The sequence below is a fragment of the Anolis sagrei genome, chromosome 4 (genome assembly GCF_037176765.1).
Source record: "Anolis sagrei isolate rAnoSag1 chromosome 4, rAnoSag1.mat, whole genome shotgun sequence".
Classification (NCBI taxonomy): domain Eukaryota; kingdom Metazoa; phylum Chordata; class Lepidosauria; order Squamata; family Dactyloidae; genus Anolis; species Anolis sagrei.
The window spans coordinates 168,749,733-168,765,272 of NC_090024.1; the positions used below are offsets into that span (position 1 = coordinate 168,749,733).

Consider the following 15,540-nt stretch of genomic DNA (forward strand, 5'->3'; position numbering starts at 1 on the left):
GGGCTGATAGAAAAGTGCAGGAGCCATATGATAAGTATGGGCTAAACAGGCCAATTCAGTTAGTGCTTCTACTCTCTTATTTCTGCTCCCTAAATAGGTAGCATCCCAAGTTGTTTTATAGATGTACACACACACAAACAGAGAATCATTCCTATAAAGTAGTTTCTTTTCCTTTAATGTTCTCCTTGTCTCTTAGAGTGCATCTACACTGTAAATTTCATGCAACATGACACTCCTTTAACTGCTATGGCTCAATGCTATATTCTTCTCAGACAAAGAATGATGATACCTTACCAAACTACAGCTTCTGTGTTTCCATAGCATTGAGCCATGGTAGTGTTGAACTGCATTCATTTATAGTATAAATGTACCCCGTATCAGTCCAAGTACTTCCACATAGCCCTCCCAAAAATGATGTCACATTATTTTTGGCCTTCATTTTTGTCTATGGGTGCATCTACACTGTAGGATGAATGCAGTATGATGCCACTTTGACAGCCATGGCTCAATACCATGGACTCATGGGAACTGTAGTTTGGGGAGGAATCTGTACTCCTTGACATAGAAGCTAAAAACCTCACAAATCCACAAGTCCAATGATTCCTTAGGATTGAGCTCTGTGCAGTTAGTGATGTCCATGTGTATTAACTCTACAATGTAGATGCAACCTAAGGTATGCTTGAAATCCAATGTTGGGGAGAGTCTGTGGTCTAGGAAGGCTAAACCAGTACATGGTTTTCTTGGATTTCAGGGCATTGGGAGGTGGGTGGATGAGAACACCTTAAAATTAGCTTGATTTTTAAATTATGGTAAAAATGATGGGATTAAGAGAGGCTTAGGACAACACCAGAGGGTTTCAGTGGGCACAAAATTGGGATTCTGGAGTTGCATGCAACCCACAGACTAAGTCGGCCCACCTTGCTTTAAAAATGTGGGCATTAGGCAAGTTCATGCCAAGTAAATAGGTAAAGAATAACAAAAGATATATATCCTGATATAGCCTTTGTGCCTCATGGGAATCAGTTTTGCAGACTACACCGTTCAAATAAAAGTTTCTTAATAAAAGTAGTCTTCTTCCAAAATATATTTTGTCCAACCTTTCAATGTTTTGTACTTTTAAAAAAAGGTTTTAGGTACATCACGCCCACACATACAGTACCCTGGCTTGTTGATTTTTTAAAAAAATTATGTTCAATTTCAACACATTTAAAAATGTCATTGTTGACTGACATGTTTCCTAATTAAGCTTTCTACTGACAATTTTGTAATAAATTGTGTAAAGCTACTGGCAGCACATGTACCATGAAAGGATAGGGTAAGGAGTTGGAAATGTTACTTTTGGGACTAAAGCTACCAAAATTCCCAGTGGTCATGCTGATTGGGGTGTTGTGGAAATTTTTGGACTACAACTTCCACAACACCCCAATCAGCATGACCACTGGGAAGTAACTTTCTCAAGCTGTGGTAAGGAACACCTGAAGAGAAGGAAATCTCCAACTCTGGGTGTAACCCAGCTGTCTTCACTCAGAACAGACTGTGTGGCTAGCTACAGTGCCATAAAATGCAGTTTGAAATTACATTACATAGCCAGTATAGACTCATATAACATATCTTAACTGCATTGAATTGCATTATATGGGCCTACACTAAACATATAATGCAGTTCTAAACTACATTATATAGCAGTGCAGATGGGTCCTAAGTTTCCAAGAGAATTCACTATTCATTACAGTACGGGCTCTTCCACTCTACTATGACTTCTCACTTAAGTTATCATGGCTACTCTCCCTTTGGGGGAGATAAAGCAGATTATTATTATTATTATTATTAACAATAATAATAAGGAATTTGGGGATTTGTAATTTGATGAGGCAAGAGAGAATTTTCTTACTGAGAAGTCTACCTCTCCCTAAACTGCAAATCCCAGGATTTCATAAAATGGGGCCATGTAATTGTAGTGCTACAATTTTGTAGTGTATTAATTGTATCTCCTTCACAAATAGGTCTAAGACCTGGCAAACTCATTTACACTACTCTTAGGTTAATGAAAACCTTTTACTTTTTTAATAGCAGTGTACCAGCTCCAGAGCCAGCACACTCAAGAGTTCAAAGTGATTGGACATTTTAATTAATGGGAAAGGCAATGTCATTTGTCAAATCTGCAAAATGTCTATGTCACCTTGCAGCTTAACTGCAGTCCTTGGAGGGTTGAGTTTTCCACCAATGGTGTATTATTATGAGCTAAATTGTGGGATAGTGAGCATTTTGTTGGTCATAAATACACAATTCAGGCCACAAACCACCTATGAGTCGTCCTTGCCTAATTCATGGGGTTGACATATATTAACAAATGACTGGAATGCACACACATAGAGAGAATTGCAAAATCCCTGTCTCTGGTGCAGAAGTGAAGAGATGGGAAGGGAAAGCACAGGATAATTGTTTTGGAAGTTTTCAAAAACAGGATTGTTTTGGAACAGGGAGGAACAGAGAGGTGCTGAATTGAAGGACAGAGCTAGAAGGGAAAAGTGAAGAAAAGGGGGAAAGGCTTGGTTTGTGTGTGTGTGTGTGTGTGTGTGTTTATTTCAATCTACTCTGGTCAACAATAAAACCCATGCTACAGAACAGTCAAGGGTGGCACTTGGACCTGGTAGTATATTCTGTAGTTTAAACTATTGCATTTTAGACTCATCTCTGGTTTCTGATTGGAATATGGATACTAGAGATTTTTGGGGCACCAAGCCTCAACAGAAGGAACTGCTATAATTGGGTGATATGGATCAACACAGCTGTTGACTTTTGGGGGGGGGGGTATAATTATAGTGGCTCTCATAATCATTTGCCACCACACAACTGCAAACTGGTTATGTTATAATTAAGATTAATTTTATCTGCAGATTGAGATGATTTGCCATATGAATGGGTTACCTCTCTATCCTGGTATGTTGGAGGTTTTGGCTGTCACCTATGATTTGAACAGAAGAGGTAGAATACTGTAAGTTTTAACATGTTTTCCCTTCCTGTACTTTACATTTGCATCTTGATCTTATGCACCAGCTCAAAATGTGGTATTACTAAGCTGATTCCTGTGGAACTGATTTATTTTGTTCAAATCTCCCCATTTTCTTGATAACTAGCAAGCTTGATGTAAACCTGGTGCTTACAGGCCAAAAAGGCTTTATTGTGTCAGAAGCGAATTGAGAAGCAAGTTGCTTCTGGTGTGAGAAAATTGGCCATCTACAAAGACGTTGCCCAGGGGATGCCCGGATGTATTACCATCCTGCGGGGAGGCAAAAATACTAAAACAATGTTATATGAGAACTAGGAAAAGAAGAACATGATTTCATCTTGTTTCCATTAAGTCTTTATACTGGTCTTTATATAGCATAAATGTACAATGCCTAAGGTAAGGATTTAATTTGTTGCTAAGCAACAAGTAATTTTAGCAATTTTCTTCCCACTGCAAGGAAATTGTCCTAAACGATGAAGTTTGGAGTTGATTCTGTACACAATGTGTGTAGGGCATTTGTACACAGAAAGCAATGTTTTCTGTGTAGGAAACAGCATTGCCTGCAAAAAAAAAGTATTATAAGGTAATTTTTTTGCTGTTTTCTCCACAAAACTAGCCATATGTGAATTTTGTGCTAATGCACAAAAGAGTGTTTGTGATCACACATCGAGACATCATATTAATAAAACAGTTGACCACTGTGAGGAATTTTTTTTGTACTTCTTAAAACATTTATGAAACACCTCTTTCAAAACAAACAATGCCTCAAAAGTTGAGGAGGGTTTATGGGTGCAAACACAAGTCCTATCCTGTTCATCCCCATTTGCAACTGTTTCTAGTCGCTGATCTTCCCATCTTGAGGTAGGTGATCTGAATGCTTGCGTTCATTTGAATATGCTATTGGTTATGCTGCCTAAACAAAGTTGCTGATAATATGCATTCAAATGAGCATACAATAGATTTTTTCCATTAGCATAAGGTGTTCATGGACTGAGGGGACAAGGATCTTGGGGATTATATTTGCTTGTGTACTCATGTGGCCTCCCCACTTAAGATTCCACATGACCAAATGGGATAATGTACAGAACTCTAGTCACATTCAACTACCAATGGGCATCAGCAAATGTTACTTCCATGGTTTTGCCTAGTCATTAGTATCAAAATGGTTAAATATAGGCTTTATTTTAGAGGAGGGAACTGGCAAAAGCACCTCTGAGTACTCCTGCCTAAAAAAAAAACTCTATGAATTTCATGGGGTCACCAAAATTCAATAGGCAACCTGAAAGTGCCAATGTACACAAACCACAAACACGATCTCATGAAATCTTGACTTTCATTACTCATGAATCACTGAGCTAGATTTAGACTAAGCTATGGTCTGGCAATGCAGCACCATATGCAAATATACTTTGGTGGTACTGCTGACAACTGTATCATAGTACATTTTCAGGAATTGCCTTTTTGTCAAGACATATGCCTGGTGCACCCTTCCAAATTGCTTAGGCTGGATCTATACTGACCTATATCCTAGTATCTGATCCCAGATTATCTGCTTTGAACTGGTTTATATGAGTCTACACCATTAGATAAGTATCAAATCAAATCATTTATTTCGGTCATTGACCAGCACAGGAAATAGTCACATTTTCATACAAATTTGGTATGTTTGGTACATTATAAATATAACTACTGAAGCACAATATGGGTGAGGGAGCGGAAGGGGAAACAGGGTAAAAACATACAGTGCCCAGATCCATCACCAAATTGTAGATTCAGGGAAGAAGATTACTGGACACACAGTTAACTTTTGGGACTAGTCATCCCCTGACGGATTTTGTATGCTGCTGCACAGAACTTTGCAACATTGTAGGTTGTAGCTGAATTAGTATCTGCAAGTAGCTGTGAGTGAAACTCCTAAGTAATTAGAGAGGTTTCTATTATGAGCCACTTTGTGATTAAATGTGCTTAAGATCAATAAAACTTCATGATTGATTGAATTTGTGCAAGATTAATCCCATTGTACTGTTTATACTGCCAAAAAAGAGACTAGGTCATAGCAAGATAAATGGAAGAAGAAGAGGAAGCCATGGATTTCTTAGCCCATTTTTTCATCACATAAAAACAAGAGAGCTATATAAAAAAGTAACAGAATTCACTATTAAAGCACAATTCCTTTAAATGTTATGCAATCTTTCCCCTGCTCTATGTACTGTATATATTTCTGAATAAGTTGACATGTTGAGGCTAGATTTAGGACCAATATAAATTTTGATATGACACATGGATAACACTGGTCAACATACATTTTGATGCCTCAGATGATATACTTGTTTCTGGGCATATTGGGTCTGCTGATTCCAGAAATGGCAACACTTTCCCCCTATCAGCTCTAGTTTTTGAGAACAGCAACAACAGGAACTTCCTGAACAGCCTTGGGGGTCCCTGCAATATGCCACTCACAGTATCTTCAGCTACAGGAATGGAGCCACCACCACACTGATTCCTTCAATCCTCCAACAACACGGAAAGGACACTGGTGGATTTGAGAGTCATAGTTCATTGTACATGTATATATCCCGGTGCGGCATTTAAGCAAATATGTTCAGTTCTGGGATCTTTCCTCCTATAGGTGGAACACATTTGTTGAGTTTCTGAAGAAAGTCCAGGTTGGGAGAGACTATGCATCACTTTTTTCTAAAAGTAAGTAATGCAGTCTCCATTTCTGGGCACACGCCCACTCATTACAAGCTGGAAATAACATTTTCACATACTTGTATGCATATATAGGTAGGTTAATAAGCATTCCTCTTCTTTTTTTCAGAATAACATGATAAGTGGTGATCTTGATTTGAGACAATGTAAACTTTGTATGTGGTTATTAAAACATTTCTTAGGAAGAGCAATGGTGCTTTCTATACATTAGAAAGCTCAGAAATACAGTATGAGAGAATAGCTAAACATCCATTTTAGGCAGAATGATTTTCACATAGGGCCAGAAGTTAAAAACAAATAAAAAATTGTGTGTGTTTCTTCATGCTATATTTATTTAACATCATTGACTCACAAATGAAGGACATGAAGTTGTAGGCAAAGAGAGAAAAAAGGATTGTTTACCTTCCAAAACCAGGTTTTTCTGCATATTTAAGCATGAACTAGGATTGATGATATATCATTTTTTCTTTTTCATTTGTTTACAAGTAATTCTCATAATCACCTTTATACAGACCATATATATATGATATAAATGATCAACCTTACTTTTAAAAACCTGTGGTCGTGATGAAAGTTGCCAAGTTAACTATGTATGATATATAGACTCACAACCAGTCTTGCCAACAGGAAATCCACAATGCCTGTTGAATAGTGCATCTTATTTGTATATGCCAAATTATGGAGGTGAAGTGTGGCCAACATTTATCATTGGATGTATTAGCAATGATGTCTTGCACTATTGATTAAACTAGCTAATCTTTCTAATATTCAACATTTCCTTAGCCTGAAGTCAGAAATTAGCAACAGTTCTGATAAACAGCTCACTTTAAAGCAGAACATCTGGAGTGAGTAGAAGGCATAAAACTCCAATTTTGTTTATCTTTAAAGTCATAGGAAGTGGTCTTCCAGTTCAGAGTTAATTACAAATCCTAGGGGCTTCCTGCACCACCACTTCATGCAAGATTGATATGCTATAATAGCCAGGATCTTTGCTTACATCTTGAATTAAGACAGGGTGAGTTTGCACAAAAGGTTAGAGGACCTATTTTAAGTCCTATTGAGTCACATGTATCTGAAAACAAAAGTGATGCTGCAATCATTTCTGGTTGCTGTAAAATAAATGTTTTTTTCATATATTTCTGGGTAGCCTCCATAATTGTAATATTGTGCAAAGCCACACATTTTGCAGCATTTTGGAGCTGGAAATTGTTAGTTCCTCAGCTATGTTTAGGGGCTGGAAGGATGAAGATAATGTCATACCAGAACCTCTCACAGGCCTCTTGCCCTCCCCTCCTTCCATGCAAGGGAATTTCAATGAAGTTCCAATTCCATGCAATTCACAGAACTAAAAAGGCCACTTCTGGGAGCGTTTAAAATCTTCTGAGTCCAAATCCACTTTTAATATACACCAAATGCCTAGAGCTACTAGCAAAATCAGACACAAAGAAGCAGAAATGTTTTTGATGGGAACAATAGTGGCTCTATAAGACCTCTTAATCATAAATGTCCATTGCATATTTAATAGTTGAAAAGATTACGCACATTCCCCTGCACTGAATATGAAGAAGCAGATAAGGTTGCCTATTTATTGTTTTTAATGTCCCTGGCAAGCCTGATCTCGTTTTGTACTTTAACCTTGCAGACCTTTTCCCTACAGGAGTTGGTTATTTGTTTGAATTCTTCTTTGGTGATTTCTCCCTTTTTCCACTTTTTGTGCATGTCTCTTTTGTGTCTTAGCACAGTTAGAATTTCTTTGGATATCCATTCTGGCTTCTTTACATTTGTCCTATTTTTTCTGTTTGTTGGCACTGTTTCGCAATTGTGCCTTGAGTATTTCACTCTATAGATGTGCTCTTTGTCAGAATTTCCCAGGTGGATAATGTGCATGTCTGAAATACCCTGGTTCCAAAAAGGAAGTTATTCCAGGTGGATATTCCTGTGGAGCTGTTTGAGAACTTCATCCATCCTTGTTCACTTACCTTGCTATAGAAGATCTATGAAGTGCACTGTAATACTGCCCTGATCATTATTGGATCCTGGAGGCTTTACAATACATCTGTTAAAAAGAATTAGATTTATTGGTACTGAGATATAAAGAATGCTAGCTATTTTTTTTTAAAAAAAGTGAAAGGGATTATGGATGTGAGACACTCACATAGTGCATTAATCTGTCTTTAGAAAGCTCTCTGGAATGCTTAATATTCAAGAGGTGACACAGTAGACAGCGAGCCAATTGCAATCATTGCTACAGTGACTGATCAGGATGCAACAGTTGGACTTGAACTTTAACCATCTGGCTGCAGGGAAACCAGCTGTCTTTTCCACCTAGAAATATTATTCGTTCCTGGCATTGAATTCATCTTTCTTATCACTTAATTTTATGACCCACAATCTGGCCAACCATTCATAATTTACTTGGAGCAAATGTCCAAGCGTTGTGGATGGCAAATTACAGGACTCAGTTAAAGGGTCAGACCACCTAGGACTTGACATATACAAACTAAAACTGGGAGAGTACAGGAATGGGTTTCACCTAACATGAGGGAGGGGTGAAATCGACAAATATTTCCGAAGATGACAGCCTTGGAAGAAAAACATCATCTACCTGCTTTTCAAAAAGCTGTGAAATGAAAATGCTACCTACTGCACTGTATGTAGCAGCTTATAGGCTTCAACTGCCTTATTTCTTTTTGCAAATTATTTATTTGGTTTTAACATTAACAATCCAATCAAAGTAATATACATTTAGAAAATGAAAAAAGGAATGAAAATAAGAGACAGAGACAGGTAGGACTATGATTCTACCATTATTTAACCAATTTTACTAAGAGTATATTGCCCTGAGTTGATGTGACCCAGAAGAAGGCATCTACAGCAGATCTCAAACCACCTTACGTAAAGAGAGGTACTCTTTCATATTAGTCACTTATACTGAGTTACATATGTATTAGCTTGTTCAAATAACTCATGAGACACAAGTATTATCTGTACAAGATGATGTCCAACTCTATCACTCCTTTCCACCTACTGCTAAAGAGGCTGTTCAGGTCCTGAGTCAGTGCTTGGAAGCTGTGATGGTCTGGATGAGGGTGAACAAATTGAAATTGAATCCAGTCAAGACAGAGGTACTCCTGGTCAGTTGAACAGCCTGTACTGGATGGGGTTACACCCCTCTGAAGACACAGATTCACAGCTTGGTAGTTCTCCTGGCCTCATCAATGAGCTTGGAATTTCATGTTTTGGCAGTGATCAGGGAGCTTTCGCATAATTAAAACTCATGCGCTAGTTGTGTCCATACTTTGGGAAGTCAGACTTGGCCAAGGTGGTCCATGTTCTTGTTACATCTCAAATAAATTACTGCAATGTGCTCTACATGTCTCTGAAGACTTTCTGGAAGCTTCAAGTAGTCCAACGGGCATCAGTCAGTTTTCTAACTTGAGCTGCATACAAGGAACATACAACCCCCTTGTTACGTCAGCTCCACTGGTTGCCAGTTTGCTACCGGGCTCAATTCAAAATGCTGACTTTGGTCTCTAAAGCTCTAAATGGTTCTGGTACAACTTATCTGTCTGAAGGTATCTCCCTTTATGAGCCAACTAGAGTTTTAAGATCTGCAGAGGAGGCCCTACTATCAGTCCCACCCCCTCACAAGTGCAACTTGTGGGGACAAGAGACAGGGCCTTCTCAATTGTGGTCCCTTGGCTGTGGAACTCCCTCTCCAGACTTGCTCCATCTCTCCTGGTGTTCAGGAAAAAGTTAAAGACATGGCTTTGCACACAAGCATTCTGAGAGTAGTGTAATGTGACATGGAATCTGACTTCAGTGTAGCAGATTGTATAAGGACTATGGAAAGTCAAAGAGTATGGAACCTAAGGCTTAGCACTTTGTACGTTGCAATATATCCTTAATGTGTTTAAATTGGTTTCTAATCTGTTTATTGTTTTTATATGTCTTAACTGTTGCAAATTGAATTGCTTACTATATTTTTATTGTGTGTGTTATGCGGCATTGAATTTTTGCCATGATTTGTGAGACACTCTGAGTCCCCTCCAAGATGATAAGGGCAGGGTATAAATATAGTAAGTAAGTAATTAAGTAAATAATGGGATTTACCACAACTTTTATTGGATATAACTGATAATAAGGGTTGGCAACTGCACACGGGTCCTGAATCATCGCTTTAGCCAGTGCAATACTCCAATATAACCTGTTAGAGGCAACTGGGGCCTGTTGCATTTACTTCTACTCTTCTCTTATGCACAGATAACTATATTGCAATGCAACAAAAATGGTTTCAATAGAAATTGGCAATACAAAAACAATTTTTAGTTTTGCTTTACAGTCCCAACTGGGTTCTAATTGTTACTATACTGTAACTCCTAAACATAGTCTGCATAAATATCAAAAGGAGAATAGTACAAATGTCAAATATATATACACAACACAACTGTCAGGATTATATTCATAACACAACAACAAGTACCTTACAATCAAGTAATAACTGACTGTAAGGTAAATTAGGTATTGCCCTAAACCCTAAAAATTGTTTTTGCATTGTCAGTTTCTATTGAAACCATTTTTGTTACATTTGTTTCTACTCTTGTCACTAATGGGAGGATGCTATGGATGCATCTATCAAGCTGCTAATCCAGACCTCCAAGAGCACACACTCACTGATCCCTGGAGGGACTTCATATGCCATACCCGTTGCTGGGAGGGCACATGTCAGTGATACTGGATCCAGGGCCCATGTAAAAAAAACCACGGGGAAATCAACCTTTCTAAGGGATGGAGGGTGGGGTGGGATGAAAGCTTGAAGGCAACCTCAAGGAGACACCCCAGCATTTGCCTTATATTTCTGAGTAGTGGACCTGAGAAAACAGTCTTCCCTCAAGTCCATCTCTATCCATCAATTTGAACCTTCAGGTTTAAACCGATTGGCTATCTTTCCCACTCTCTCCTCTTGGGCTCCCCTACTCAGAGCCTGCTGGGAAGGAGGAGAGCCATGCGGGGGAGGGGGGGTGGGGCTGCTGGACTTTACACCCAGCCTGGACAGCAACTGCCTCATCCGGTAAGTTAGGAGGATGACTTATTCTAATTCTTTGTTGGGGTTTCACATTGAAAGAACAAGAGAATATTTAGCTTCTTCATAATGTTTACCTATGAGTAACTGATTTCAGAGAAATGAGAACTGTATTTTTCAGCTAAGTAATCAAAGTGTTCACAGTTGTTTTTTATCTTAGGGAGAAATAAGGAGAAAGATGAAGATAATCAGGTATTGTCAAAATTATATAGATAAATCTGTGGATCTTTAATAAAGTTTGATTTGTACAGAGGATTGCTTGCCAGTGTTAATATTGCCACTAATATTAATCACCTCAACTGCTTACTGCAGCCATCCTCTTCTACCCTTAGTGCAATCGTATAAAATATAACTTTAGATTGTCTTGTTCAGAACTTGAAAATATTTTAAGACTACAACATTAAAGAATCCCCCAGCCAGCTTGACCATTGGCTAGACTGGTGGGAAGATTCTGAGAACTTTAATCCAAAAAATTCTGGTCTGTCTTGATTAAATTGGGATGGAAAGATGTCCAAATGTTAACCTTACGGTGATGTCATTTGTTTCCTGTGAAGAAGGGCAACAAACATCACAAAGATCTTTCTACCAAACCTTGGGAGCAAATGAATCCTGACACATCTGATTCCAGTGATTTTGAGGAACGGGATGCCTGGATAGACCGCTTTAGAAAACTAGAGAAAGCTCTCTATTTGTCTGATGTCAAAAACACAGGTAGTGGATAGTGGATTGATGCAACAAGCATTTTCATTTTTAGATTTTGTATTTTGGTTTTATCTAATATCGATTCATATCGGCAATGATTGATAACCTATGATGATTCATATCAATTGCATATTCAGTTTATATACTGGGGGGGGGGGGGGGGATTAGTCAACATGAAATTATTGGAAATGATGGACATTATTGTTCGTGTTAGTTCACCCAAAATTCTTAAGCATGGATGATAACTAGGGGAATGATGAACCCAATATTAACAAGCAGCTCTGCTCTTTCCCATATAATTGTGAATGTTGACTGCCTTCTGCATAATGGCCATAATAACCATCAGTGATACCATACTGAGTAACAAAACGCCACAACTTTATTTAGTTACAACTTATCAGGGTTGGGATCCAAATGGGTCTGAAAATAGAACACTGCATCTTTCAACAATTTTTGGACCATTTTGTCATCACAAATGTCTATTCATTCATTTTTTTTATTTGAGAAATAGTATTCCAGGCATTTATAGTGCAGTTTCAGGTCAGCGTCTCCTGATCTGGCACAATATCTCAACAAGGCCACAAAATTACCATCATTGTGCAAAGGTTCTTCACAACTAATAGATCTTGAATCATTGCTCCCTCGTAAAGCCAGTTCTTGTTGGTCACAAAGACAAATATTTCCACAATTAGCAGAAGTTTCTGTTTTTCTTCTGCTTTCTTCTTATTTTCTTTATCATGATAATGGGTTAGTGCTTGCAGTTCAGGAGGAACTCTAATTTCTGCTTCTTATAGACTTAGTATGGGGATTTGGTTAACCAGTTACAATCCATGAGTAAACCAGTTTTTTAGAACTGAATGTGTGAGGGTGTTGAACCTGTAACCCCCCCCCCCCTTGGCTACAGACTTGACAACAGGCCCTCCTATCTCCCTCCCAGTGGTCATGTTGAAACTAATAAAACCTGGTGTAGACTTAAAATGTTTGCTGTAAACCAGGGGGGGGGGGGAAATAAAGCCTTATGGTGAAGGGGAAACAGGAGCATTGAATTTGTTCCTATATCAGCAAACTATGTATTTGGTGTAAATTAGAACTTAGTCTGAGGATGACAAATTCTCCAAGAATTCTCCAAGAAGGATGTGATTTATTTTCTTAATATTCAAGTCTGTTTTTGTGTAAGTGGGAAAATAAATTTTCTTTCTTTCTCTTTCTTTGAATAAATAAATGCAGGAAAGTTGGAAAAAGAGAAAGCAAAGCGCTTGATCCATAACTACAATCAAATTTATGACCTGTGCCTTAGCCCACTGAAAATTGATAAAGCATTTCGACCTTTCCGTCATGGACAAGACATGCCACTGGAACCTCTACTACAATACTTGAAGGAGCTCTAAAAATCTGTACAACTAATATGATGACCATGAGTGTACTTCTCCTTGTTTCAGTTCTATTTACGCACTGACAGTCTTAGTAATGCAATATAAGCAAATCTTTCCTCATCGTTAAGCCTTTATTTTCAAATGAGAGGAAACAAAAGTCACACAGATAATACACAATGGATGTTAAAGACAAAAGTATGGAAACACTCCTTTTCTGATCCTACTTAACTAAAAGTGGTTTGGAGCGTGCTTTCAACAGTGAAATATCTAGATAACATATAATGGTCTTGGGGGAGTAAAACCATCTTTTGAGGCTGCAAATATTTTAATTGCACATAAGCCACCTTGGATCCCAAGCAACGAGAAAGCCATGGTATCAATTCATACATTAAGTAATTAACACAGAGTTGGTAGTGCCTGCATTGTAGAGCAGTGAGGTGGAGGGATGTGAGCAATTATGTACAACAAAAGATAGAAAAAAGGCAATGAAGATGTGACATATATTCATGCCTACATGATCTGAGAAATAAATATGACTGAAATCCTGTTTGCAAGGCTCAATCAGTGTAGACCCATTCACTTAACTGTTGAATGGCAAGTCAACACTTAAATAAATATCATTTATTGTAATCCCTATTCAGGTTAAACAACAGAATATAGACTCATATCTAGCTCAAACACTTCTGATTTTGTGGCACTTTAAAAGCATAGACTGGAAAGAAGGAAAAAAAGGAATGGAAGATGGAAGGAAAGAATGATTCTGCATGATTTATAGTTGTAATCCCCTGAGCTGTGTAACCAACCAATGTCCCCCAACATTACCTGCTCAATTGGCAGGAAACAGTCACTGGGAGCACTGGGATCTATTCCCTTTTGATTGGGAAGCAGTTGATTGACATTCCCAGCTCCTAACATGAGAAGCAGGATCTTTGATCATTTGTATAAAACAGAGTTTGTCAAACTGTGCTCCTCTGGATGTTTGGACTTCAGTTCCCAAAATTCCTAACAGCTGTTAAGCTGGCTGGGATTTCTGGGAGCTGAAGTTCAAAACACCTGGAGGAGGATAGTTTGAGAAACACTGGTATAAAAGACCACCATGGGATGGGGGTTAAAATGTCAGTTAACTGCTTCTTGACAGGGGACAGACACTTGTTGCTCAGTATGGTTGCTGCCCAATAAGGAAGAAGTATGGGACTTTATGGTAACTATATATTCCCTTAGTGAGTTAACACATAGGGATCCCTAGTGAATACAAAAAGATTGTGAAGATGAATGAGTCATAAATGTATAGTTTGAGTTTAACAAATTCCAGCCACGGACTTTGTTATAAATGTAGGATTCTACAGATCCTCAACAATGAAATACTTATTCAAAGTAACTTTAGATTTTACAGATCAATCTTTCTCCAACCAGCCCCATTTTTGGAAATGAAGTTTTTCCATCTGTTTGTCTTGCTTTCCCATCTGTTGCTGAAGTCTTACAGTTTTGTTCAATATGTTTACAAGTGTTGGTTTTTAAAAGGAATTCTAATATTGAATGGTTTGCTTCTTCAAAGATCAATTGGATAGATAGAATTCTAAAGGAAGAATGTTCCTAAATTGTGAACCAGATGGATGAAATAATTGGGCACAGAAAAAAGGTGAATGTAGATAAAAGTACAGGAAGAGAGTGGCATTAATATTTTAAAACAATGCTAACTTAAATCTGTAGTACTTATCCTTCTCTGTTCAGCACTACATAATAAAAATGGCTTACTCACCTTATTGAAGATGCTGATTTAACTGTGATGGCTTTAATCCATCAATATAACAATGGCAATTGTTCTGTGAGTTAATTAAGAGATGGGGGCATACCTTTAGAGATAAATATTTGTCAGACATCATTAAAGGGGAAGCAATAGAGGGTAAGTATTGTTTTAAAAGTGTACACTGTGTTGTCTCAATCAGTCCTACTACATTGCTAGTCCACAAATTGTTAGCTATCAATCTCCAGGAAAGAAAAAATAGTAATAGTCAATAGGTAAAAATATGGTGCCATCTTATGGCATATTGGTAATCTCTGTCAATTCAGCACCTCATATAGTTTCAAAATCATTGCTTTAGATGGCAATTGTTCTCTGTGTTTGAAACATAACTTTAAACCAAGGATCATCAAACTTATTAAGTGTAGGGCTGATACAAGGTCCCTCAAACTGTTGGGGGAGGGGGCAGACTTCAATCACTTTCACTGCCACTCACACTCACCCTTACAGCAAAATATGTACTTGCTGCCACTTGTGTGTTCATGCACATGCCATGTGTGAACTCACCAGCCACGCATGAGTGTGTGCATGGTGGTAGTGGTGGGGGCTGGGGAAAAGACCTGGGGAGGCAGATTTGGCCCTATGGGCCTTAGTTTGGTAACTCTTGTTTTAAATAGTTACAATCACTCTGGCTTTTGAATATGATGGTGGCACTTCCACAGCCAAATGAATAATAAAAAGTATACCTTTCTTTGTAAGTTAATAAATAATATTAAGCCATTACACATCTAGGATTAGAGAGGGACTATTAGTCATTCTTGAATCTGACCAGTTTTTGCTAAATTTGAAGTGTTTGGTTTTTTTTGTTTTTTGTTTTTGGTGGTTTAGAGTGCTTGAGTATAGCCAAGAACAACTTAAG

General features: G+C 38.0%; 1 protein-coding gene across 1 annotated transcript in view; it reads left to right on the forward strand.

Annotated features, from left to right (window-relative positions):
* Positions 1–14,625, forward strand: part of C4H1orf87 (chromosome 4 C1orf87 homolog) — a 41,541-nt gene extending 26,916 nt beyond the window's left edge. Inside the window, exons 8-12 of the mRNA XM_060773610.2 lie at positions 2,898–2,995; positions 5,640–5,710; positions 10,966–10,997; positions 11,360–11,516; positions 12,735–14,625. Of these exons, the coding sequence (XP_060629593.2) occupies positions 2,898–2,995; positions 5,640–5,710; positions 10,966–10,997; positions 11,360–11,516; positions 12,735–12,895 (519 nt within the window). The 3' untranslated portion in view covers positions 12,896–14,625. The remainder of the gene's footprint in view (positions 1–2,897; positions 2,996–5,639; positions 5,711–10,965; positions 10,998–11,359; positions 11,517–12,734) is intronic.
* Positions 14,626–15,540: the final 915 nt, after the last annotated feature.